This window comes from Garra rufa, chromosome 19, assembly GCF_049309525.1.
Source record: "Garra rufa chromosome 19, GarRuf1.0, whole genome shotgun sequence".
NCBI lineage: Eukaryota > Metazoa > Chordata > Actinopteri > Cypriniformes > Cyprinidae > Garra > Garra rufa.
In genome coordinates this window covers 13,225,499-13,252,245 of record NC_133379.1, presented here as the reverse complement: position 1 = coordinate 13,252,245, position 26,747 = coordinate 13,225,499, and the positions used below count along the sequence as shown (strand labels likewise).

Below are 26,747 nucleotides of genomic sequence, written 5' to 3'. Positions count from 1 at the left end.
CAGACTCTGACTCCAAACGAATCACCAGTGCACACAGACTCAGGCTCTGAACGAATCACACTCATGATGCAAATGAATCACTAGTCCTGATAAGTGAAGCCAAAACATTGGATTGCCAGACTTGGGCTCCAAACAAATCACTGCTGCACAGACTCTGTCTCCAAATGAATCAAACTCATGCTACAAATGAATCACTAGTCCTGAAAAGTGAAGCCAAAACATTTGGATCGCCAGACTTGGGCTCCAAATGAATCACACTCATGCTATAAAATGAATCACTAGTAAAGTAAAGCCAAAACATTTGGATTGCCAGGCTCTAAAAGTATCATTGCTGTGCAGACTCAGGCTCTAAATGAATCACTATTATGGAGACTCTGCTCCAAACTAATTATTATTGTGGAGAATCTGTTCCAAATGAATCACTATTGCACACTTATGCTCCAAACAAATCACTGCTATGCAGACTCAGGCTCCAAACGAATCACTGCTGCACAGACTTGGACTTTGAATGAATCTTCAAATGCATCACTACTGCAATGGCTCCAAATGAATCCCTATTGCACAGACTCAACTCGGGCTCCAAACTAATCACTACTGCGCAGACATGGTCTCCAAATGATGTAATTGCCACAAGCTGACAGCGGTCATACTGGAATGTTTTAGCTCCACTTTTCGACAATGGAGACATGTTGTCCATTTTTTAACAGTCTATGGTTTGATTCAGAGATTCAGTACTCTTTTAGAAGATGTTTAATAGAAAGGGTCAATATATTGAGTAATTGTTCAGAAATTTAATATTTTCTGGATCTGAGGCTATGAAGTAGAACCAACCATCACAGATAAATTCTCAACTTGATTTATTTTAGATCCTTACCACAGCCTTGTCCCAGATGATGGACATCCTCTCCTCCGTTCCGTTCACTCCTTCAGGAATCTGAGTGAAGTCGTCTTTTCCAATGGCCTTCTGAGCCACAGAGAACGTGCAGTGAGCACTGCCCACCACCGACAGATCACCGCTGACAAAAACAGACACATCACACTACTTCACTGACCGTACCATGTATGTAACAGGCAAAACTTTTGCTATTAAATAATGTTTTTGAGTAGTTAAATTAAATGGTATAATTTTTCTAGTGTATCCCAGCATCTCTTGCCATTAGCAGGGAAAATCCTTGGATGCATGACCATTTTACAATAAACTTCAAATATCAACTATATTGTTTTTCATATTTTCAATCAATGGCTTTTAGTCATTGGTTTGATAGTCTACAAGTTAAAAGACCCACCAGTTAAGAACTCACTTATAGAACTATATCATAAAATTATGTAACATATTTTAGGATATGCTTGTGTTTACCTGGCCAACAGGGTGTTCAGATAGTCTGGAGTGGTTGGGTCAGGACTAAGGGGTGGTGAAGTCACAAAAGATGCCGCCTTTGCCCAGTTCTTGCTCCAATAATGAGTCCCATCGGTTCCCAAACTGGCCGAGATTGGCTCTCCAAACACCACGTTACCTAGAAATAAACAGCTTTCATCTTATTATCCAGCTCATTTCAAGTTTCAAGGACACAAAACATCAGAAAGTTTGAGCTACAAGGATTCCTGTTGGCAATTGTCTTGTCAACCAAACAAAGTAAAGTTTAAGAGGAGAATAAACACATAAGCAGCCCATTATACAACAGCTACCCAGGCTTAAAAGTCTATCATTACATGAACATCTGGCAAAAACTGACAAACTAATCAAGAAGAGTTCACGGCCTGCTGATGCAGCTTTCCATTAATGGCAAAGACAGATGAGTTTGTCAATATACTGAGTTTGCAACTTTGTGGTTGCTTTGTGGTTGTTCACTGCCCCAAAATATCCTCTGGTCTAGATATGACCTTTAGTGTAAATCTAAAAGATGTTTTCAGCAGTTTTGTTTCTTTATCCCCCACTGAAAAAATCATACGTCCAAATGTTTAGAAAAGCAACAACAAACGGTGCGGGGTGGATTATATGAGTAGTGGTTTGTTCAAATCCCTAAACCATGTATGCAGAATTTTAGTAAGTAAATGCATCAAAGACCTTTGCAAAGTCATTAAATGCATTGTCTGGATGAAAATGCACAGAACTACGTTATAAATATCCACTGACACAAAGCTTTAGTCTCCATTCAGGTCAGTCAGAAAGAATAAAGAGGCACAGTCTAGAATCAAGTTTGTGTCCTATTTGAAGACAGTGATTAAGCATCCAATTTAACCACACCAAAACAGTGATGAATAGCGTAATAGAGACTGTAAGACATTGTACAGCACTTTTGGCAACCATTTCAGAGACCTAAAACCATTGGTGTACAAATGAACTACACTTTATGGTTAGCTCATCAAAAAATTTGATTTTTTGATCATCATTTACTCACAAAATTCCAAAACCATAAGACTTGCATTCATCTTCAAAACACAAATGAAGATATTTTTTAATGAAATAGATATTTTTTCACCCAATTTTTCACTGTTTATATGATAAACAGATTTAACTATGTGTTTAATCACATATGTGACCCTGAACCACAAAACCAGTCATAAGGGTCACTTTTTGGAAACTGAGATTTATACATTTATACAAAGCTGAATAAATAAGCTTTCCATAAATGTATGGTTTGGACAATATTTTGAACTATTTGAACATCTAGAAACATAGAGGGCAAAAAAAAAATCCAAATACTGAGAAAATCGCCTTTAAATTTGTCCAAGTGAAGTTCTTAGCAATGCATATTACTCCTAAAAAAAATATGTTTTGATGGTAGGAAATTTACAAAATAGTTTAATGTAACATGATCTTTACTTAATAATCATGATTTTTGGGGTTAAAAGAAAAAATCAATCATTTTGACCCATACAATGTATTGTAAGCTATTTCTACAAATATACCCGTGCTACTTGAGACTGGTTTTGTGGTCACATATAAACACATTTCAAGCAAGCTTCCATTTACCATATCAGAAACTGAATGCATGCATGTATGCATGCAAGAAATGCATGTAATTAATTTGAGTAATTAAATCATTTTACAGCCCTGTGATTTATTAATTCATTTTTCAAAATTGTGTATTTTGGAATTTTACTATGAAACACCAGTATACAGGTTTTGAATGAACAAATAATTGGCCTAAATTACCAAATGTTTACAGCCTTAACATTTGCATTTTTATTTTTTTTGCATTTGGAAAAAACTGTTTAATGGCTTCTGTACTCCTGAGTACTTGACACTTCTCTAAAACTGTGCCGCTCAACACTTAACTTTGTAACATGGAAGAGTTGTTTTACATGCATTGCATCTGTCTAGGTCACTGTATGACTGTCCCATAGTGAGAGCATTGCATCTGAATGACTTACAGTAACTAGACAGCAAGAGCTATTATAATGATGAATTGTGGAACGTTTACAACAGACCAGCCAGTGCATATAAAACAAACATTTCACAGAGTGCAAATAATCTATAGGCAGCTAATATATAAAGAAATGACAAATGAATAATAATACATTTATAATAATGAAACTGTTATTTACACACATGCCAAGCAGTTGTATCCAAATGAAGGTCATTACTGTCATGAATATATACGTCAAAGGTGACTGTAACTCAGCAGGGGTTTATTTAACTCCGATGAGATGTGTAAACTTCTCCACATCTGTGGAAGCTCAAGCGTTACGCTGCCGACACGCTCACACTGCTCTGATTTCTTATATTATCAGAGATTTCTGCACCTTGTTTCCCAGGAACCTCAGCTTCTCCAGAACATTGTATTCACACAGTTACATATAAAGTGTAAACAATGATGTAAACAAGAGATTCATTGTGCAGTAGAGAGACTGTTTTGATTATAACAGGAGTTTTCACTCAGTGAGTTGTACACAACCTGATCTCACGCCGAAAACGTACCTGTGGGAACTTTTTCGCAAGACGCAAAATATGTACCACCATGTATGTTTTGAGACATATTCCGTGCCAGCTGAGCTACCCAGCAAGTTTGTTACAACCAGAAAACTAAATGTATAAAGCTGTAATCATAACTGTGTAAAAGTGATTACAAGTGCTCACTGTTTTACCGCCTCTAGTGTTCATTTCTGTTGAAAACTCCAGTGATATGTACTTATTGGTACAGTCAAGCCCAAAATTATTCATACCCCTGGCAAATTCTGACTTAAAGTTACTTTTATTTAAGCAGCAAGTTTTTTTTTTTTATTAGAAATGACAGACATCTCCCAGAAGATAATAAGACAATGTACACAATGCATCATTGTGGAAAAAAATATTACTCATCTTTTATTAACGTTTGAACAAAAAGTAACATATCCAAAATTATTCATACCCTTCTCAAATATCAATAGAAAAGCCTTTATTGGCTATTACAGCAATTAAATGCTTCCTATAATTGCTGAGCAGCTTTTTGCATGTCTCCACTGGTATATTTGCCCATTCATCTTTAGCGATGAGCTCCAGCTCTTTCAGGTTGGAGGGTCTCCTTGCCATCACCCTGATCTTTAGCTCCTCCACAGATTCTCAATTGGATTTAAGTCAGGACTCTGGCTGGGCCACTGCAAAACGTTCATGTTTTTGTCTGCTAATCATTTCTTCACCACTTTTGCTGTGTGACTGCCTGATGTTGTTGTTGAGAATGTTGATGTATTGCTCATTTTTCATGATGCTGTTTGCTGTGATTAGGTTCCCTGGTCCACCGGCTGAAAAACACCCCCAAAACATTAGGTTCCAGCACCATGTTTGACAGTGGGGATGCTGTTCTTAGGGTTGAAGACTTCTCCTTTTTTACGCCAAATGAAGGCTACATCATTGTGGTCAAACAATTAAATGTTTGTTTCATCTGACCATGAAACAGAAGACCAGAAGTCTTTTTCTTTGTCCAAATGAGCATTTGCAAAGACCTTATCTGGAGAAGTGTTGTCCTCCTTGGTCTGTCTGTGTAACCCAGTGGTGTTCAGTGTCTGTTGGACAGTGTCTGCCTTGAGATGTTCCATCAGCAGAGCCCAGATTCATCAGGATGGCCTTGGTGCTGATCCTTGGATTCTTTTTTACCTCTCTCACTATCCTCCTGGCCAGCACAGGTGTCACTTTTGGCTTCCGACCACGTCCTCTGAGATTTTTCACAGTATTTTTTAATAATAATTTGCACTGTAGCCACTGGAACTTCAAAACATTTAGGTATGGTCCTCAGTGAGATCCTTTGTCTCAGCCATGACTGTCCACAAACCAAGAGCAGAGAGCTTCTGTTTTTCACCTGTTGAGTTGATTAAAACAGCTGTTCCCAATCAATCAGAGCAATTATGATGCTTTAGAACAGCTTGGACTATTTGGAATGGTTTAGAACTTTGGATTTGCCCATAGACTGTGACAGTTTGCAAAGGGTATGAATAATTCTGGACATGCCACTTTTTGTTTAAATGTAAATAAAAGCTGAGAATTTTTTTTTTCCAAAATGATGCCTCTTGTACATCGTCTTATTATCTTTTGGGAGAAGCCTGTGTCATTTCCGGTAAAAAAAAAATGGCTGGTTAAATTTGCCAGAGGTATGAATAATTTCGGGCTTGACTGTATGTATTTTGCATCTTGCGAAAATCTTTTCGTCATGAGAACAGGTAGTTTATACAGCAGGTAAAATAACCTGAATAGGCCTCATTGATTATAATTAAGGAAGCGCCTTTGCGCAATTGCAATATTTGACGTTTTGATAACCACAGCGATGTGTCAAAATAGATTTGTGCATAAAGTCTTGCACTTGTTCTGTTACCTGTATTTCTTTGTCATTTTATTACATTCATTTGAAGGCAATGTTTACATAATTTATCAATATTTAAAGTGTACAATATTTAAAGTGCATTATTATCATTATACCAGTAATAGTTATTTTTAATTGAATATTTTTACTTTTAAATAGTTAAATTACTAAATATTAAAATACTTGCAACAGTTTTTGCAATGGTCAGAAATTAGTACTGAGGATTGTGTAAATTTTACTGGTAATGGTAACGACTACTAAAATAAGTTTTGTGTGTTAAGACTTCCTTGTATCGTCACGAGACGCTGAGTTTTGTTTTGTTGAGTTTTGTTTTTTTGACTCTCAAAGCCATGTGTTGAGTGTGGAATCATGGGAGTTGTAGTCTTTATCCCTACAGCTGATGCAATCTAATCTAATGATCTAATAAATCTAATAAATATTAGTTCTGCATATTGGTTATCGGGCACATGAACATGCAAATAATAATTGGTATCAGTATCAGTTATAAAATATCAATGTTGGTGGATCATTAGTTATGAATTACCCAACTGATTGCTGATCAGGATATAAATGTGTGCGATATTGTGTACCTTTTTTCCTGGCCTGTGAGATGATGTCCGCAGCGCTCTTGCTCATCACGCGGGTCACATAGAGCGGACAGTTGGTTTGACTGGCAATAGTGACAGCTCGAAACACTGCTTCAGCCTCCAGCTACACAAAGAAATTCAGCTGACATCTCAAAAGCAGATACACAGTCAGAAAAACACACTCTTTTAATATAGTTTTATGCACAAACAGCTAAACTACCTTACATTTCCCTCCCCACTTTTTGGCTGACCTCCATACAACCAGATAAAGTATCACATCTGCAAAAGATCACTGATAGACTGATGCCAGATAAATTAGATCTATGTGGGAAGGGCCATTTTTCAACATGAAATCTAATTGACGCAGTAGAATTAAAGGGGTCATATGATGTTGCTAAAAGAGCATTATTTTGTGTATTTGTTGTAATGCACACTGCAAAAAATGCTTTTCTATCTTAGATTTTTTGTCTTGTTTCCAGCCAAAATATCTACAAATTAGTGGTGGGCATAGATTAATTTTTTTAATCTAGATTAACCTCACTGTAATCTTGGTATTAATCTAGATTAAAATGACTAATCTGAATTCTGATGAAGGCATTCAGAATATGTGTGCTACCCAAATAATGACTAAAAGTAAGTCTTTGAGAACGGGTTTCTCAAGCCAGGTGGCGCATTAGACCAGGGGCTCATCTCCTGTTTCCAAAAATGCATCACAAACTGCTTCACAATTGCATTTACAACAATTAACTATACAAACTTGTGTAACCAACTATTCCTACTCTGCATGTACTTCTGTGTAAAAGGCTGCGCGACGTGTGCGTTGCAGTTAAATACACAGACGCGCACGGGCATGGATATCTGCGTGCATAGTTAAAACTGCGTTGCTTTTAGAAGTGTCAATTCAGTTGTTGCATATAGTTTAATGTCTTTATTTCGGGATTATCAAAGTAAATTGTGACTCAAATTTGAGATTTTACTGGGGCACAGCAGATTTTCAATGGGGCACGTGCCCCAGTAAAGAGGGTCTAGCAACGCACCTGCCCTGAAGCAAACCCGGCGGCTTCATAGCTGCATCCATGTTAGCACGTCTCCTTTGATGTGGTAATTTCACAGTAGGCATACACACAGGTTCGAAGACTCGTTCTCGCCCCCTACAGTGCAATTCGGCTAGGTATACATCTGCGCTAAAATATCAAGGTGAAAGTCATCATAGCTTGCGTAGTATAGACCCAGCTCCCAACCCAACTTTGAGAATAGATTAAAGGCGATATTTTTTTTATCGCCCGATAAGAGTCTCACGTTAACGCCGATAACGGCCCACCACTATTAAAAATTCTTAAAACAAGACAACTTTCTAGACAAGTACAAATTATTTTCTTGTTTTCAGAAAAAAAAGTCAAAATTAAGGGCATTTTTGCTTAGAACAAGCAAAATAATCTGCCAATGGGGTAAGCAAAAAAAAAGAATCTTATTTCAAACAGAAAACAAGATTATTTTGGTTACCCCATTGGCAGATTATTTTGCTAGAAAATCCTTCTTGATTTAAGAATTTTTATACCCTGGAAATCCAGAGGTCTCGCGAGAGCACAATTTGAATTGTCTCTGCAAGACACTCTGGCATCGAGCAATGATGCAGGTTACTGCAATACGTAAGCAATTGTGGGAACCAATCAAATCGGTGTATCTGATGTAGGCGGGCCAGAGGCGAGCTAAGCTGATGATGACAGCACTGCGACGTCCGAATCATATAGTAAACTTTGAAAGATCGCTGTCGCTACAGATGAACAACAAGTTGTTTGAAACGGCTTTGGCCGCTACAATGAACGAGTTAGACTTGGCTTTCCATATAAAAGAGGAACAGAAAACCGAAAACTCGAATCGTTCCTTTGCAAGAAGGACGTTTTTGCTGGTTTGCCGACTGGATACGGCAAGAGTTTAATCTGTCAGTTCACGAGTTCACGCTTACATATAATTAGCCGGAGAATAGTAGTGAATGTTTGGCGTGCTGTCCGGTGAAGGGCTCCAAGCTCAGGAGTGGCCCGAACCCAGAGTACGTTACCCCCCAATAGGAGTAGCGAGAACTCGGAGTGATGAGATGGGGTGGTGGAGGTTTACTGATAAACCATCGAGTGAATTGAGGTGAGTCAGCTGTATTTAAACCTATGGTGCTGATTGACTTGAGATGTTTACGCTAAGCATCTGAGGCGCTTCTCCCGAACTTTGTTAATGAAACATCATTTAGCTCTGCTGGTAGCTAAGCATGTATTGTTGTGATTGGTCGTGGCGTTATCCAATTACGTGCAGCTAGAGTTTCAAATGCATGCTTGGTGCCGCCCCTCGAGTTAGGCAGTTTTCATTGCTCGATCCCAGACCCTTAATCTTAATAGATTAGGGTCTGGATTTTTCCAGGCTAGAATTTTTAGATATTTTGGCTGGAAACAAGACAAAAAATCTAAGCTAGAAAAGCAGTTTTTGCAGTGCAATGTGTTTATCCAGTATCTAGAGGTTCAAAAAACATATTATTTTCCACATCCTGTACATTATTGTTGCTCCTCTCTGCCCCGCCTTTCTGAAACACTTCGATTTTAACAAAACTCATCGTTGATGGAAACCGAAGTGTTCTCTGATTGGCCAGCTATCATGCGCATCACCCACTCAAATATTTGCGTTGTACTGTCCTTGAACAGTGTTGAAATATAACTTAACCACTGATTTCTAGTTGTGTCCTCATTTGGAAGGCCAAACAAAGTACGTTCGCTTTTGCTTTCGCAATGAAACTCACTGTGTCTCCACAACATAGTGGCTACAACACTATTACAGCCGGTTATAGTTATGCCTTCTTTCTTTCCATATACATATGGGTGGTGTTATTCTAATCTACTTACCCTGTGACATGGACCAGTGGGGCGTGTTTGAACGAGCCGTTTTAGGGAGGTGTGGCTGTGTCTTAACTTGTATAATAAATACCTCTTTGGTTTTGAGACTTAAAGCTTTGCAAATTTACAAATCTTATCTATGCACAAACAGCTTGTAACACTCCAAAGACAAAGGAAAACAAGAAACCACATCATATGACCCCTTTAATATGAGTTCCTTGTCTCATTATGGGTTTTACATTAGGATTTGGGACTGGGACTGTTATAGCACTAACAAGCCACCATACAGGACAGCATACAGTTGTTTCTGTGGTCACTGACCTCCTCTGGACGGCTGAGAACATGTCCCTCGGGTCCTGTGATGCCCATCTCCAGCATACGGACCTGCTCCTGAAAAACACACAAATGATGTGGGTCTCTTTTCTGTCACTCTTTGTATTGTACTTTTGTATTATTCATGTTTTTTTCAACATATATGGTGCATGAACAATACAAAAATCTCTGGTTGTCGTCATTAAAGGAACTGTTTATCCAAAAATATATCAAAATTTAGTTTTGTTTTGTTTTGTTTTTCAGCACTTAAGGTCCAAGGTTACAATGACAGTAAAGATAAAGATTAAGATTAAAATAGAAACTGTGTCATAATTATAATTATTATTTTTTTTCTCAAAAAGAACAGATCTTTTCCATATCATAACAATATAATGTTACCGTGGCTAGGTTTCAAAATAACATTGTTCTTAGATGATCTTAATTGATGTTATTTCACATTATTTTATAATTAATTTCTGGTTTAAAAAAACAGCATACATATCACTCAATATTAAATACTCTAGAGTTTCAACTTGTTACAAAAGATGTCAAAACTTGTCAAAGTTGCCAAAACTCATCTAAAGTCTAAAAGTTTAATATGAATACACCATGAAATGTCTGCAAATGTGGAAATTGCAAAAAAAGTTCTCCACTGGTAATTAAGCAAGAAATAACGACTTTGGTGAGACAGCATTTCAGAAATATTATTATTATAATTACAGAAAGTAATAAATGCATTTGCAATGCTCAGGATAAAATAACATTATAAAGTTGTCATATGCGTAAGTAATAGTCAGTATTTGCCTATGCTAGACATCAGAGTTAGATCACCCTTGTGAATAAAGTAGTGCACTTTAGCATATTTTTACTAGAATATACTTAAGTGTGAACTGAATGCTTTAGACACTTAGAAGCATTTTATTTCTGCATGCATTTACTATAGATTACATTTATATTAAATGCAGCCAATTATAATAAATGCAACTAGTTGCATTTCGTTAATGTAGTTAATTCATATTTTGACCCACTTTAGTAGGAGATAAGAATATCTTTTGTAATGTAATTGAACTACGTACACTGGAAAAAAAATTTGTCTTGTTTACTAGTATAAATATCTAAGAATTCTTGAATTAGGATGCATTTACTTGACAAGTAAAATTTATTTTTTACAAATTTTGTTAGTTTTTTGGTTAGATATCTGCCAATGGGGTAAGAAAAACAATTATTAAAAACTTAAATCAATTTTTTTTTTTTTTTTCAAAAAACAAGACATAATATCTTAAGTCATTTTGCTTAATTATTTTTTTATATTTATACAAAAACAAGACTAAAAAAAATTTGCAGTGTAATTAAACCTACATATACCATAATGTCATATAGCTGCAATTTACAACATTTAAAATATTGTCACTTTTTAATGTAATATCAAATAACACACATTAGTTAAAATTTAAATCAAGTATACTTTACAAGTGTTTTAGTATGTTAGTCAACACATTACAAAACATTTATCATAATAAAAGAATTCTTTACTTTTTTTAAATTAGAGTTTGTTACAAAGTGCATTTTCAGAAGTTACTTTTTAAAAGTCCTTTTACTTAAGTGCGTTAAGAAACAAAGCCATTAAGATGCAATGACATGTAAGTGGCCTTTTATTTTATTAATATTGTATTATCTGCAAGTACAGCTTTTAAAAATATTTACATACAAATATATATTTTTTAAATGTATTTGTGTCCTTTTTGGAGCTTGACAGTTCCTATGTTGTTTTATGGGAAAAATACATTAAAATTGTTCTATTCCTATTGTGTTTCACTGAAAAAGAGAAAAATAACAGCATGTGCGGGTTCTGAACGAGTGAATAATACAAAAATCCCTAACTACGGTATTTTGTTAAGCTGTTGAACAGAATCTCAACAGAATGCTGATGTAAGTGAGCAGAGTAACTCAAAGATAACTGGCGGAGGAGAAACCTCATCTGTAATGAATGGAGACCACCCGCACACCGGCCAGCCTGATCATGTCCAGATGATCAGAAAATGGATGAAGGGAATCAAGACATACAGTACAGTACAGTATACTCCCACACATGAGAGTGGTAAAGGCCATGGACCTCGCTCAAATATCCTGGGCTCACCCTCATTAAAGGAACATGTAGCACTGGTTGACCTGTGAAAGCATTTCTCATCTAATTCACTCTAGAAAAATATGGTGAAGTTACAAAATAATCAAGAGGTAATGCATGCTAGGGATGCACCGAAATGAAAATTCTTGGCCGAAGCTGAACAGTTTTTTGTGTTTTTTCCCCCATGCATTTTGCCAGTTGTTTCACGATTGCATAAATTAAATAGCCAATTTTTTGTCTTGCTTTTCAAAGAAAAAAAAAACAATTACAAAACAACAATTAGGAAATATTTATTTAACACTGAACGTTTTTACCATTCTAGTAGATATTATAGCCTACCAACAAAGCATAATCTAACTTACAATTAATAAGTTAGTAAAATTCTTTGGTCATTTTTAAGAGCCCCTTCTTGAATCAGGCGTGTGTTTTAATGTACAAATAAATGCAGCCTTGCTGAGCAAAGGAGAACGTTAGAATAAATCTATTAATAGAGCTGTTGGAATGATTGTTATCATTATTTTTATGTTAGGATAACATAACATTAAAAAGTTGTCATATGCGTAAGTAAGAGTTAGTATTTGCCTATACTAGGCATCAGTTAGATCACCCTTGTGAATAAAGTAGTGCACTTTAGCATATTTTTACATATTTTTTATTTATAGTTAATTTGTATTTTGACCCACTTTAGTAGAAGATAAGAATATCTTTTGTAATGTAATTAAACTACACTGCAAAAAAAAGATATTCTTCCTTAGTATTTTTTAAGACCCCCTTCTTGAATCAGGCATGTGATTTAATGTACAAATAAATACAGCCTTGCTGAGCAAAGGAGAACGTTAGAATAAATGTATTAATAGAGCTGTTGCAATGATTGTTATCATTATTTTTGTTACTTTTTTATTTTATTTTACAGAAATTATGTCCAAGAGTTGTGTTTACACGCTCAAAGTAAAAACAGAACATTTGTGCTTTTGTAAAATAAAGAAAACGAACAGGATGCATGTTCTGTCATCTCAGTTCTTGGCTTCCTTTTCGTGAACTGTTTTTAAATCTGTTAATTATTTAAGTCAGATGTATTTCACATATTTATACCTTTCATATATAGACTATGACTGTATTTTATTTTTATGACAACATTTTTAATGTAACTTAAATTTTCCATCTTGGTGACCTATTTTTGACCCAGGGTTTGAAAACCTGTGCCGTAGACTACAGTCCATGCAGAAACTTGTAAACAATGCTCTTATAGTTGTGGCATCACCATTTAGTGGCGTCATTGAATGTTCCGGGAAAATTGAAGTTAGTGTCAGTGTCGATCCGGCAATTATTCATTTACAAATTAAGCACTGCTTATGATGTTATTTATTTATTTTTTTTATCAAAAGTGGTCAAAATTTAGATATAAATGGACATTTTCTACTATTAATTTAGCCTCTGATTTTAATGCTTTGTTGAAGGGGGCGTGTCTGCTGTGAGACTCATTAAAAACACCCACTGCTGTGATTGGCTGGCATTTTTGCATATGAAATGAGCATTACATGTGGAACTCTCTCGGAAATGTTTAACAGTCTCCAAGATGAACTAATGGTGAAAGTGTTGATTAAAGCATTATATTTAGAGCATCAAAGCATCATGTCTCGCATTGAGCTACTTATTGCAACATACTTCGGTGGTTCTGGTACAAATGCAGAAATCAAATCTCTGATAGACTCATTCTGCTTCAGTGATTATAAAGAGAACCATCTTTGATATTTCAGAGAACAAATGGTTTCACATTACTAACAGAAACAGTATGACGTTAATCATTTAGTCACTGGTTTAATTCACTAATGCGTAAACAGCAGTAAACCTCAAAGAACATCTGTAAACGAGTTCTTACATAATCACAACTCAAGATAATCATGAAATGCAGTTTCAGATTTTTAAATTATGACAGACATTATTTAGCGTGTTCAGGAGATTCTTTTGATTTTCCATTCATGACCCTTTTTATATTCATAAGGTGCACATACCTCAGCAATTATTTCTCCATTCTCTGCATGGACCTGTGCAATTCCTCCATGCTCTCCAAGGAAGGTAAAGACCTCATAAAGCTGTTCATAAATAAATAGAAAAAGCATATTAGATATTACATAGTGAGGTTTAAAGAGAGAAAATAGCTTTCAATGTTACAATGACATCAAGTAAACTGTATGAACAGTGGAAATCTAGTCTAATTCTGTTTTTAAAGAAAATGAAGGCATTTTTCATCAAATTAGGTAATAGAATAATAAATTCTTCTACATAAAATGCCATGATGGGAAAGTTGTGAACAATTCTGAGGGAACATGACATTACAAAAGTCATTTTTAAGCGTCAGACAGAAATAGAGACAATGAAGGAATTTGTCATTTGTTTATACAATTGATAAATAAATAAATTACCGTGTAATTTCTTTATAGTAATTTCTTGATCTTACCTCACTGTTGCTCATCTGATAGAGGTCTTTAAATGCCATATAGACCTGGAAAGAGTTCACTCCTATTTGGAAAGAGAGAATAAATCATCAACTCTCAACTCATTTTTTTTTTTTTCCATAATGCATTTCTTATTCTTAAACTAGAAAACAAATTGATTGAATGGTTAAAATACAAGTATGGGGCAAAATGTTAAACAATATAAAGTGAGGAATCATGCAAAGTAAGTCCAGAGATGTGGGATAAATTTGGATGTTTACGTTGACTTTTAAAGTCACAGCATTTTTCAATTTAAATCTGATAATAGTAAAAAAAAAGAAAGAAAAAAAAAAAGAAAAGAAAACTGAAACCTACAACTGAAAATAAATGTCACTATTAACACTGCAAAAAATGCTTTTCTTGCTTAGATTTTTTGTCTTGTTTCCAGAAATAGCTCAAATGACTATAAATAACTTGTCAAATCACAACACATTCCCTCTAGGATATCGCACAGGGTTTTTTAGTAACTGAACCATTTTTTGAACAACACAGAATTTTTTTTTTCATCTTGATGCTGAAACTCTTTCATCAAGGGCTTACAGTTTTTTAAAAATGCTCACACACATATCTTTAGACCCAGTCTGCAAAACACCAGACTCCATACAATTGCTTATAAATCTCTCATGATACTATATTATCACCTAATATTGGATTCAATCTTTTCGTCAACTTGTTTTCTTTCATTTAGGACTGGTTTTGTGTTTCTGTTTGCATCTGAGTAGGCCTCATTTATCTGAGAGTAGGTACCTCGTTTTTTGTGTGAAAAAAAATGTTTTTTTATTAATAATTTTCACAATATTAAACAAAAAATATAAAAATTTGCACTGTTCATCACACTAGTATGCTTAAATGTTTAATCAGGAAGTTTGCTTTTAAATGCTTTTATTTTGTACAAAATTGCAAAAAGTCACACTTGTGGTGTTCCCGGGTCAAATATGACCGGAATTCCAAACAATTGCTTATAAATCTATCATTATGCTTTATTATTACCAAATATTGTATTCAATCTTTTTGTCAACTTTTTTTTTTTTTTCATTTTTTTTTTTCATTAAGGACTGGTTCCCTTTTTTGAGGGAAAAAAGCTTTTTTTATGAATAATTTTCAATATGTGACCCTGGACCACAAAACCAGTCATAAGGTTACATTTAACAAAACTGAGATTTATACATCATGTGAAAGCTCAATAAATAAGCTTTCTATTGATATATGGTTTGTTAGGATAGGACAATATTTGACTGAGATACATCTATTTGAAATCAGAAATCTGAGGATGCAAAAAAATCAAAAAGACTGAGAAAATCACCTTTAAAGTTGTCCAAATTAGGTTCTTAACAATGCATATTACTAATCAAAAATTACATTTTGATATGTTTACAGTAGGAATTTTACAAAAAATCTTCATGGAACATGAACTTTACTTAATTTCTTAATGATTTTTGGCATAAAAGAAAAATCAATAATTTTGACCCATGCAATGTATTTTTGGCTATTGCTACAAATATACCCCAGCGACTTAAGACTGGTTTTGTGGTCCAGGGTCACATATGAGCTAAAACATTATTAAAATTTGCCTTGTTTCTCACATTAGTGTGCTTTAATGTTTAATCAGAAAGTTTGCTTTTAACCAATTATATTTTGTACAAAATCACACTTGTCAAAAATGGCCCTTGTCAAAAAGGAGTCATAGTTTCAGAAATTGTGTACCATAATAGTAAAAGACCTCCCACCTTTTTCCTTAATGAGACTCTCGACCTCCTGTTTGACACTGTCGTTCCAGTGGGTGATGTCCACATGCAGTGAGTAATCACAGCACGCTTTCTCGTCCGCCCATTCACGCCAGCGGTCGAAAGCTTCCACCAAACTAGAGCCAGGCTCTGGGATCACATGATCCACTGCAGGAGACACAAGACAGACACAGACAGGAGGGTTACACTCTTATTTGACAGCGCAGCTTGTATTTCAGTAAATCACTTAATAAAATGTGTATTGTTGGAGATAAAGTTTGTCTGAATCACCTGGGAAGGTTATTTTTCATAGGAGCAAGTAATTGTGGTTATGCATACCAACTGGAACAAAGTAAACCAATCTAAGCCAGATTCTGCAGAGATTCAGTGAGGAGTCTCTTAGTATTTTCACTGCTTCTTCATTGTCTAAATATTATCTACATGTATGATCTACCATAACACTTCCTCTGGGAACAAAGGGACATATACAGCTGTTTTTTTACTCACTATTAATCACTGTTAGCGGTCCCTGTTAAACACAGCATTCCCTGTACAACAAGCCACTCTTATATCCCAGCTGTTGTCACTTTTTCTTCATGATTTGTAGCTTGTGGCTTGTTTCCACGCCACTAGAATTTCACCGTGGGCCGCATACAGAAGCTTTGTGTGGTCCGCCGGAAGTCTACTATTGTTGTCAATGTTTATCCCTATTCATTAACACACACACTTTTCCATGTATGTGGGGCATAGAGCTTCAATGCAAAAAGTTAATCTGCAACCAGTGTTAATTCTGACAGCTAATTTTGATTTGGTCTTTTCTCTAAAATGACCAGACTCAATGTACAGGTTTGATATTAAGGTTTTATCATGATAGACACAGATTTAACTGCTGTGACATGCAACATGCCTTTATATTAAAATTAAATGAAACCACTTTTCATGAAGAAATAAGAACCAGTCTTCTTTTCAGTTAAATACCAATGGTTATTTAGGCTGATAATGCATACAGCAACTTGTTTACAATATTCTTCATTCTTTCAAACAGACATATTTATATAAATAAATTTAGATTCATCTTTATTAGGGCTACTAAAGTGACTCAGTCAAAATCAGTGAGTAATTTTCACTTTTTTGTTGCTTGCTTAACATCAATGCCACAGACAATAGCAACTAAATTAGGCTGCTGTCCCTTTAAAACCGAACGCATGGATGCAATGTACTAAAGCATCTGATATTCTCCCAAGACGTAACTGAGTGTGTTTACGTGAATACTTGTTAAAATGGACAATTCAACATTTTTACAACAACCGAAACAAACTGAAAAAATTTGTTCACAGAATAGAATCAGATTTACCTTTGGACTTAAGTGATGATAATGTTGCAAATAATGTTGAGTTTCTTGCACAAACTGATCCTTTCCCTTCATAAGACCTCTATGTACATCAACACGAGCTACGGGGATTCAATTTGCGTTGCCTGGTATGCTTTTTTTTGACTATCAAAGTCATAGTAGCTGCTGACTTGCATTTTATGAATCATCAAGAACCACAGTTTCAGCTAAAAATCTTCTTTACTCTTCTACTGAAGAAAAAAGTAATCTACATTAGGGATGCATGATATTATCCGGCCAATATTGGAATCGGACGATAAAGGCTTTAAAATGTAAATATCGGCATTGAACCGATATGAAAAAAATATTTCGATAAGATATTCATTGCATCATTCCTAAGCATCATGTAAAGTTTTGCCTAAATGATGATTAGATTCATAGTTCAGATTGCAGAATTTAATCTGAGAAAGCACGCACAGAATGATGCATTAGCTATGTGACAGAGGAGTTTTAATTCCATAGGGGTGCTGTTGGCCCAATAAAATGTAAATAAAATTTATAACATTTAGATTGTGTTTCTGATTATGATTCCGTTTTGATTTAAAGGTTATAGCTTACATGAATAAAAAAAATCACAAACATGACATTTGTAAATTAAATCATTTAAATATACTGATTTATTCATTAATGTGTATTATACACATGCATTGTGAAAAAATGTATACAAATTATGAATTTTAACAACTATTCTGCTTCAGAGCAAATGGTAAATCTTAAAATAAAATGTTAAGGTTTTTTTTTTAATGCAGCAATTGATATATAGTTTCAATGTACACTATAAAAGAACTTCATTATTGTTTATTTAATTATCAAATAAGCTAACAAATAATTTCTTGCAAAAAAATAACCAAAATAAAAAAATTATTTGCTTATAATTTCTGTACAGGAGAGACTTGGTGTTGTTTCCAAACATAAGGAAATATATCGGTATTTACATCAGCTATCGGCCAAAATGAGTTGAAAAATATCGGCATATCGGATATCTGCAAAAAAATGCCAATATCATGCATCCCTAATCTACATCTTAGATTGCCTGGGAATGAGTAAATTAACAGCAAATTAACAGCAAATGTTCATTCTGGGTGAACCACCCACTTTCAGTCCACTAAATATGGCAATCCTCCACAGATCTTACCGATCATAGTGGTTCCTCCAGCGAGAGCAGCCTTGGTGCCCTGGGTGAAATCATCCACAGTGGTCGTACCCCTGAAGGGCATCTGTAAGTGGGTGTGGATGTCAATTCCTCCAGGAATCACCATCTTCCCATTGGCCTCAATGGTTTTCACCCCTCCTGGGACTATCAAGTTGTCTCCAATTTGCCTTAAAATTGACAGAAGATGGCAATTCAGAAAGACTGTTTTAATTACACTATGGTATAAATGTTAAAGGTTCGATGAGGAAATTACTATTTTTTATAACTATTTTTAATTTGCAGTTAGAAATGTCAAGGTGATATAACAGTTCTCAGATCATAATGAAGAATTGGCTGAATTCTTGGAAAAATAACTGAGAAAAAATTATCATTATGAGAATAAAATTAACATTTTATGAATAACTGAACATCTTTGGTCTGTAGATGCCTGTAGACCCTCATGATTTTTAGTAATGTTCAGAATATTACAAATAGGCTGTCAAATGGCATAATCAAAAGAAAATGTAGCCATGTTTTATTAAAAAATAAATATTCATAACTATACATTTTTTCATTAAGATTCATAATGTTTACTTACAACTAAATACTTGTTTTATTGTTTTTTTAAATGATTTTAAAATGTAACATTAGTCTTTTTAATTCCTCATTACAAGTTTTTACTGTCTTTATCCTGAAGGTATTTACAGAGGGATTTGTTTATATATAATTTGCTGGACCTCATACAACAATTTATCCCCTCAAAAATGAAAAAAAAAAAAACATTGTTTTCTGTCTGTGCTATTTTTTTTATGAATTATGGAGAGACAAAATGAGATCCCAAAATCTCTCTGTAAAAACATGACTTTAATATGTCAAAAAAAAATTATAGTTTCAAAATGTATTATTTTATTTCATTAAATATAAGGCATCATTTGCATATTTAAAACTAACACTATAGAAAACTTAGAAATGTTTGCAATTATCAAAGTAATTAATTAACTAGGTAAGTAAAGTGATAACTTTTAGTTACTTTTTTTTACCCTATTAACCTGCAGTGTCTCGCCTTAGTCATATAGTTATCAATGTTAAAAAATATGGGTATGGCTTTAATTTCAATTAGCAACATGAATCTGGACTTATATCCAATATAGCTGTACTGTGCATGTGAATGCAGCTTACTTGATGACTCCATCCTCCATATAGATGTCTGCATAGAAAGACTGGTCATCGTTCACAATCCGACCTCCTTTAATCAGGAGCCTTTCACTCTGAGAAAACATGAGAGAAAGAGACAATCAGAATATTTAGACCGTTTTCATGTTCACTTGCAAAATGGTAAATAGTTGCATGTGCAATCATTGCTAAAAGATCGCTTTTTCTAGCAAACTATTTACTTTAGAAACATTTTTGAGAATTTAAGGGCTGCATGCAAACAGACATCATTAGATTTAAGGCTCCAACAACTGGTGAATCATTCAAATTAATAGCTGAATAATCGCCAGCAGATTTTATTATCAATTACTCAGAAGAACCTCTGTCAGAGACGTGCCAGTGGACATAGTAATGTGATAAAACATGCGATGTTATACAATGAACACGGAGAATTAAAAACACATTGCATAAAAATCAATACAGCAGGAACCCTGAGTGCAACTTTAAATCATAAATGATTGAGCTCATATGGATCTGTGGTCGATCTGTCTGGGGAATCATGAATCACACGATGCAATAATGCTGTTTCACTGTCTCCACTGGATGAAGCAGTTCATATAAAGCTGGAAATGTAGTATAGTATGTCCACCATATGCTGTATTGCAAATCTCAACTGCTTGGTCGTATGGATTGTTGCAAAATTATACTATCGTCCAGTTCTAATCTGCTAAATGCAACTATAAAATGTGGAGTTATTAAGAAAGTATAAACATTTAGATCACGATAAAGCTGCTTTAAAATGGTGTGTATTGTGAAAAGTGCTATATAAATACATCTGATTTGACTTAACTTCAAAAAAGGCACAGACTTTTACATTTCTGTAGCAACAAAAACCCACTTTTTCATGCATCTGTCAAGTTTGAGATTTTGGGCTTTTGGTTTTTCATAAAGTGTTTTTATTTTCAGACTAGTGAAAAGAAAAACCCAAAAGATACTGTTAAGTCTTTCTTTTATAGCACTTTATCTATTTGTGTCAACAGATTTCAATTACAATGCATATTTTTAAATGCCGTTTTCTCAAAATGAGTTTTTTCTCCTACACTGAGCCATAAATCTCCACTTCAGTAGCGCTTACACACATCTAACTTTACATTTGTATTCCTGACTATATCCTGAAGGTTTTTAGAAAAGGATTTGTTCATATATAATTTGCTTGATTTTATATAACATTTTATCCCTAAAAAAAACTATAGTTTTCTGCCTGTTCTAAGTATTTTCTGAATTATGGAGCGACAAAATGAGATACACAAAATTCCTTCCTTGACTAATATGTCGAAAAAATTAAACGAGAATTTTGAAACTGACTTTACCCAGTGTTAGGATTTTTGTACTAGACATTTATGCATTTAGCACATATTACATCAAACAATGCCTCATTTGCATATTAAAACCTAACATTTTAGGAATCTTGTAATAAAAAAAAAATTGCAATTATCAATGTAATCTATCAACTAGCTAAGTAAAGTGATAACTATTAGCTATTTTTTTTTTTTTTACCCTATTCACCTGCAGTGTCTCGCCTTCAAAACGTAACATTACCAAAACGTTCAAATCTGAGCAACTAAGCAAATTTAAAGTCCAGTCACATTGTGAGCTTTGCTGCTGTAGCTCCATCCATCACTTCAGCTTAGGGTCAAAATCACCCGAGTGACATTTTTCTGAATAATCAGTTCATGAACAGCATGTCACCGGTGTCCCTTCAGAACTCAAAAGACAACGTAAGCTTGAACAGGGAACAGTCTAATCATTATTTTGACCAAGATACCTTGACAGGAGCCATTTTGTGTCTTGAAACCAACAAGAAAGCACTTCAAAACATTAAAGAGTGCACTCTTTGCAGATACAAAATGCCACATCTATTCATTCAGATAAGTCCGAACTGGTGCATGAAGCCCCTGTAACATTAAATCTAATGAGCATGATCTTCTCATGCATGATTCATTTTAATGTGAGGACTATGTTATGAGCAACAACAAAGAGATATCCGACAACATTCTGGGACAAGAAACCGAAGGATTTCGGCAGGATGCTGACCAAGCTAAATGTGTAGAAAGTGTATGGACTGTAAGGGACAGACGGTTAGACGAATGCCAGAGTCCAATCTGAGCCGTGCACACAAACAGTGCTGTCATTTGTTAAGTGTGTATAGGGAGCGGGGGAGACACAGCCAAAGAACGCCGAGCCAAAGGACATTAAGGCGTGGAGCATTAGCCATGCTTGTGCGGGATTGAAGAAAACCTCTCTGTATGCATCCAGCGCTGCAGCCTTGTTGCCTGGTGACCAAAATATTTACCATCCGCTCATGAGAGTTTCTTCTTTTTCTGCCAGCATAGCAGTCAAAACACTGGAGCTCACCCATCGACATGATGACCAACCTCTATTACACTTCAACACATCCACCCTGTCCTGCTGAGTTATATGGGATGTTAAAGTCAGGGGCGTAAACTCCTAGTTTTATTTGAAGGGGACACTAATTACAGTTCTTCCTGATAGTCTAGTGGTGTCATTTTATACTGTGCATAGGGACTGGCTTCAAATCATGTATATTTTTATAATGAACCAAGCAAAATAGCAACCAAATTCGATTGCCATCGTCCTGCTTTGCTTTATGGAAAACAACTACTAAAAAACAAACTTCCAATCCCAAATGAAAAATATAGCTGCAAGCAGCAATTACGGGGGCCAAGTGCTAGGCAAGGGAAGCATCGGAACAAGTGCAGCAATTAATAATTAAAGCTACTTTAAGGTGATTTTAGTCAAAATTGGTGAAAAATCATAAAAACAACTACTAGTAATACAATTAATCGGTTATCACTTTTGACCACAAGGTGGCACTGTCTCAAAACATTTTGAATACTTTCAGGTCATGGTCTCCATGGTACAAAGTTTTGTAATAGTTCACCAATGCATTGGTAAAAATGTAGCATTTTCTATCATACTACTCTATTGTAGTCAATGGCAATTTCATGTTTTGTTCAATTATAGCGCAACCATGAGGCACAATGCCACTAAATTTGTTTGTGTGTCAAATTTGGTAAAAATATCTCAATTTGTTTTGGAGTTATAGACATTTTTCTATATGAGAAGAGAACAAATGACCAACGGCTGACTTTGTTTGCATTTTTTTTGCCACTTACTATCAAAATTTTGGCAATTAAGCATTGGCATGTACCCGGCACGCTATGTTTCTGAATTTCCTACGGTGGTTTCGTGTCGATAGGAATAATGGTTTTTAAGATATTGGCAAATGTTTTCTTTAGCGCTAAAATGCAACGTTGCTCAAACCATAAGGCAAAACCTGGCATGTTTGGTATCGATGGACTCGTCAAGGATTCAAGAGTCTAAAAAGGTGGCTCCCTTGAAAATAACTCGACCACACCCAAAGTTATAAGCATGTGATTATTTGGTTTTACCACTAGGCGGCGCTGGCTCGAAACTTCCCACATGAGAATTTTTCCCAGATGACCCATACCAAGTTTAGTAATGCTACGTCAATGCGTTTGTAAAAGATAATATTTTACTACAAAATTCAAAATGGCAGATGAACATATGGGAATTGGGTATCATTCGACTCAGCATGATGCACCGAATCTAAAGAGACCAGTTTTGTGATTTTTGGCTAAACCATTCAGAAGTTCTAAGCTAAAATAGCCATTTTTCATATCTCCTGACCACTAGGTGGCACTGCGCCAAAGCTGTGCAGGTATCCTCAGGTCATGCTTGTTAACACACACCAAGTTTGGTCTCAATACACCAAACCATTGCGGAGATATAGCCTCACATTAATTAGTGCGGGCTTTTCATAGAATTTGTTTGCACGTTATTCGAGAACGGTTTGACTAATCAACTTGAATTCCATGCCTTTTTGCCTCCATGGTCTGAAGATGAGCCGATTTTGGTGAAAATCAGACAAACCATCTAGGACGAGTTCGAAAAAGTAGGTTTTCATGAACTATTAAAAATAGAAAAAAAACATAAACGTTACAATTTTTTGTAAAAGTATTTTGATTCTGTGCCTTACAGTTCAAAAGTTATTAGCATAAACATAAGTGACACTTTGGACAAGTGGTGGCGCTAGAGAGTTTGAGTTAGAGACTCCCAATTTGCTATGGTTGATGTTGACACTGTCTTCTATCAATGTGCCAAATTTCACAACTTTCCCGCAAGCGGTTCTATGAGCTGACATAGACTCAAAACGGATTCAATAACTATTATTATTTATAATAAAACTTCATTTTTTCTTTGTAATAATTACTGTGGTTTCTTCTAGAACACACATTATTAATGCCTTTACTGTTGCTATTACAGATTATAACGAATAGCCTACGTTGATTTGGTCTTCCATGTCTTATGCAAGCCTCAACAGTACCTTATTTCTGCGATTGGAGGCTAATCATTTCCACAAATTTAATGAACATATAGTACATTTCTCATTACATGCATAAAGTTCTTTGCTTGTGTTTTGTTGTTAAATTAATATTTCGTACAATTCTGGATTAATTCTTTCAACTACTTGACATATTTTGGGTTCAAAACAGCAAAATTCACTAAAAGGCTTTTGGAAGTTGCATTTAAAATCTATTCTCATAACAGCTTTTTCCATTGGAGTGCCACAATATTAGAAATATGTGATAATATGTGACCCTGAACCACAAAACCAGTCATAAGTAGCATGGGTATATTTTTGGCAATATCCAAAAATACATTGTATGAGTCAATATTTAAAAAAAAATAATTTTCTCATTAAGATATTAAGTAAAGATCATGTTCCATGAAGATATTCTGTACATTTTCTACCGTAAATAAATATATCAAAACTTAATTTCTGATTAGTAATATGCAATGCTAAGAAGCAACTTTAAAGGTGATATTCTCAATTTTTGCACCCTCAGATTCCAGATTTTCAAATAGAAGTATCTCAGCCAAATATTGTCTTATACAACAATGGAAAGCATTTAGGAAATGTATAAATCTCAAAATCAAAAAAAAATCTACCCTTATGAGTTTTTTGTGGTCCAGGGTCACATATAAAGGTCTTTTAAATTTCATTTAAATACTAAAGTAATATACTATAGTACTCATGTAGCGCCATAGTATATATTAATGTATTATCTGGCACTGCACTATGATGGAGTCAGCATCCGTGGCAATAATTTTCATTTGTCAAGCAGCCTTTTTAGTAATGCACTTAAAGTGCATGGCTAGTTTACTGAACAAAGCATTACACTGGAATAAATGGCACTGCTTTAAAAGTACAGGCACTAAGTAACACTAAATTATATACTAAGTCCAATATTACTAGCAGTATTCTGCAAATAAATGTAATGTCTTCAATATCGGACAGCTGCCGGTTGTTTAAAATCAGCCAATGAGAACACAATCAGACCTCATTATTTCCTGTCAATCAAAAGGGGGCGGGCAAACTCGTAATAGGCTCTGATTGGTGACCCTAGAGCACAAAACCAGTCTTAAGTAGCATGAGTATATTTGTATCAATAGCCAACAATACATTGTATGGGTCAAAATGATAGATTTTTATTTAATGGCAAAAATCATTAGGATATCAATTAAAGATCATGTTCCATTATGATTTCCTATTGTAAATATTTCAAAATTAGTAATATGCATTGCTAAGAGCTTCATTTGGACCACTTTAAAGGTGATTTTTTTTTTCAATATTTAGATTTATTTGCACCCTCAGATTGCAGATTTTCAAATAGTTGCATCTCAGACAAGTATTGTCCTGTTCTAACAATACATCCCTCAATGGAAAGCTTTTTTAGCAATTTAAAAACCCATTATGGCTGGCTTGTGGTCTAGGGTCACATTTGTGTTTTTGATTGGTTACAGTGTTTAGAGTAAACAACAACATCAATCACATTTAAATAATATATATAATATCTCATATATAACATATAGTAAGTTCAAACATAAGAGGTGCACATCTGCTTTTAAACCCTCTGGCGTCCTCACAGTCTTCGTGCAAACGCGATTTTTGGATAGTTTTTACAAACAGGGCTGGGAGACCAGACTAAATAACTAAATGATCGCCTGTGGTAAGCGACAGCAGAGAATTGTGCATCCAGACAGGTCTGCAGGCCTGATGCTAATGTGCAGAGATAGATGGCTCTTTTGGGTAGGTCACTGCTGAACAATAATATTGATGTCCAGAGCATCTGACAGCAGCGTCAGTCAGAGAAAGAGAAAACCACACCTCATCTCTCCAGCAGCACACACAAGAGAAACGCTCACATTAAGACTGATTTAAATATGCTAATCTCATGCGCGCTTATTAAACATTTTCGCCACCTTGGAGACGTCTTTTCAAAATGACAAAAGGAAAGAGCGAATAGCAGACAATGAGAAATCCGTGCAATGCTTGTGCGACTGGACTACGCAGTCTAACAGCATCAGCACCATGAGGATCTGATTCTGAGACAAAGAACATCACTGTAAAAACCGCAAGACTCTATTGGAAATGAGTAAAAAATCTCTCCAAAGCTCATGCATATGTAATCAGGCTTTACAAATATCAGTTTACAATCGGCATGAGGCTATTGTGAGCTGTTGTATGTTTGTAGTATGTAGTAGGCTCAGTTATGGGCGTGATTTTCTTGCTGCAGTACACCGGCTCACACTCAACCCAACATTTTCATTTCCTCCCTACAATATTCCCTACAATCAATGTAGCAATAAAAACACACATATATATAAAAACACAATTATTTAGGTACTTTATTGCACTTTGAATAAATGGCATTTATAAAATTGCAATCAGCCCCAATTCCTGAGCTACTGAGTGTCTGACACGCCTGCAGCCTGACATTTAATCCTGCTACAGCTTTTGTTGCAATCGTTCAGATCAAAGCCACTCTGAAAGAAAATATGCATTCCAATATGAATATAAATGCATGGACTTACAGTGATCTTTGGGATATTCTTTTTGCCTTGGTACGACATGGTTTGTTCTCGGTTGATGCAGATGTCTTTATTCTGTTCTTTTGCTGATGTTAGTGGTTGCGCACACTAGACTTGATTGTCTGCTTTACTGGGCTCCTCCCTCCATGTCCTGCCGCGAGTGATTTCAACCACCAGGCGGCGCCAAACATCAGCCCGAATC

General features: G+C 35.1%; 2 protein-coding genes across 2 annotated transcripts in view; both read right to left on the bottom strand.

The window, feature by feature from the left end:
• Positions 1 to 65, bottom strand: part of LOC141291968 (janus kinase and microtubule-interacting protein 2-like) — a 28,195-nt gene extending 28,130 nt beyond the window's left edge. The window contains exon 1 of the mRNA XM_073823956.1: positions 6 to 65. Within this exon, the coding sequence (XP_073680057.1) occupies positions 6 to 65 (60 nt within the window). The remainder of the gene's footprint in view (positions 1 to 5) is intronic.
• Positions 66 to 847: 782 nt separating this feature from the next.
• On the bottom strand, positions 848 to 26,688 carry LOC141292174 (dihydropyrimidinase-related protein 3). The gene is made up of 10 exons (XM_073824126.1): positions 26,549 to 26,688; positions 19,595 to 19,683; positions 18,419 to 18,603; positions 15,897 to 16,061; positions 14,133 to 14,194; positions 13,687 to 13,767; positions 9,559 to 9,627; positions 6,365 to 6,485; positions 1,358 to 1,514; positions 848 to 1,016 (listed from the first exon to the last, which is right to left on the bottom strand). The coding sequence occupies exons 1-10, from the start codon at positions 26,585 to 26,587 to the stop codon at positions 863 to 865; spliced, it is 1,122 nt and encodes a 373-aa protein (XP_073680227.1). The 5' UTR covers positions 26,588 to 26,688; the 3' UTR covers positions 848 to 862.
• Positions 26,689 to 26,747: the final 59 nt, after the last annotated feature.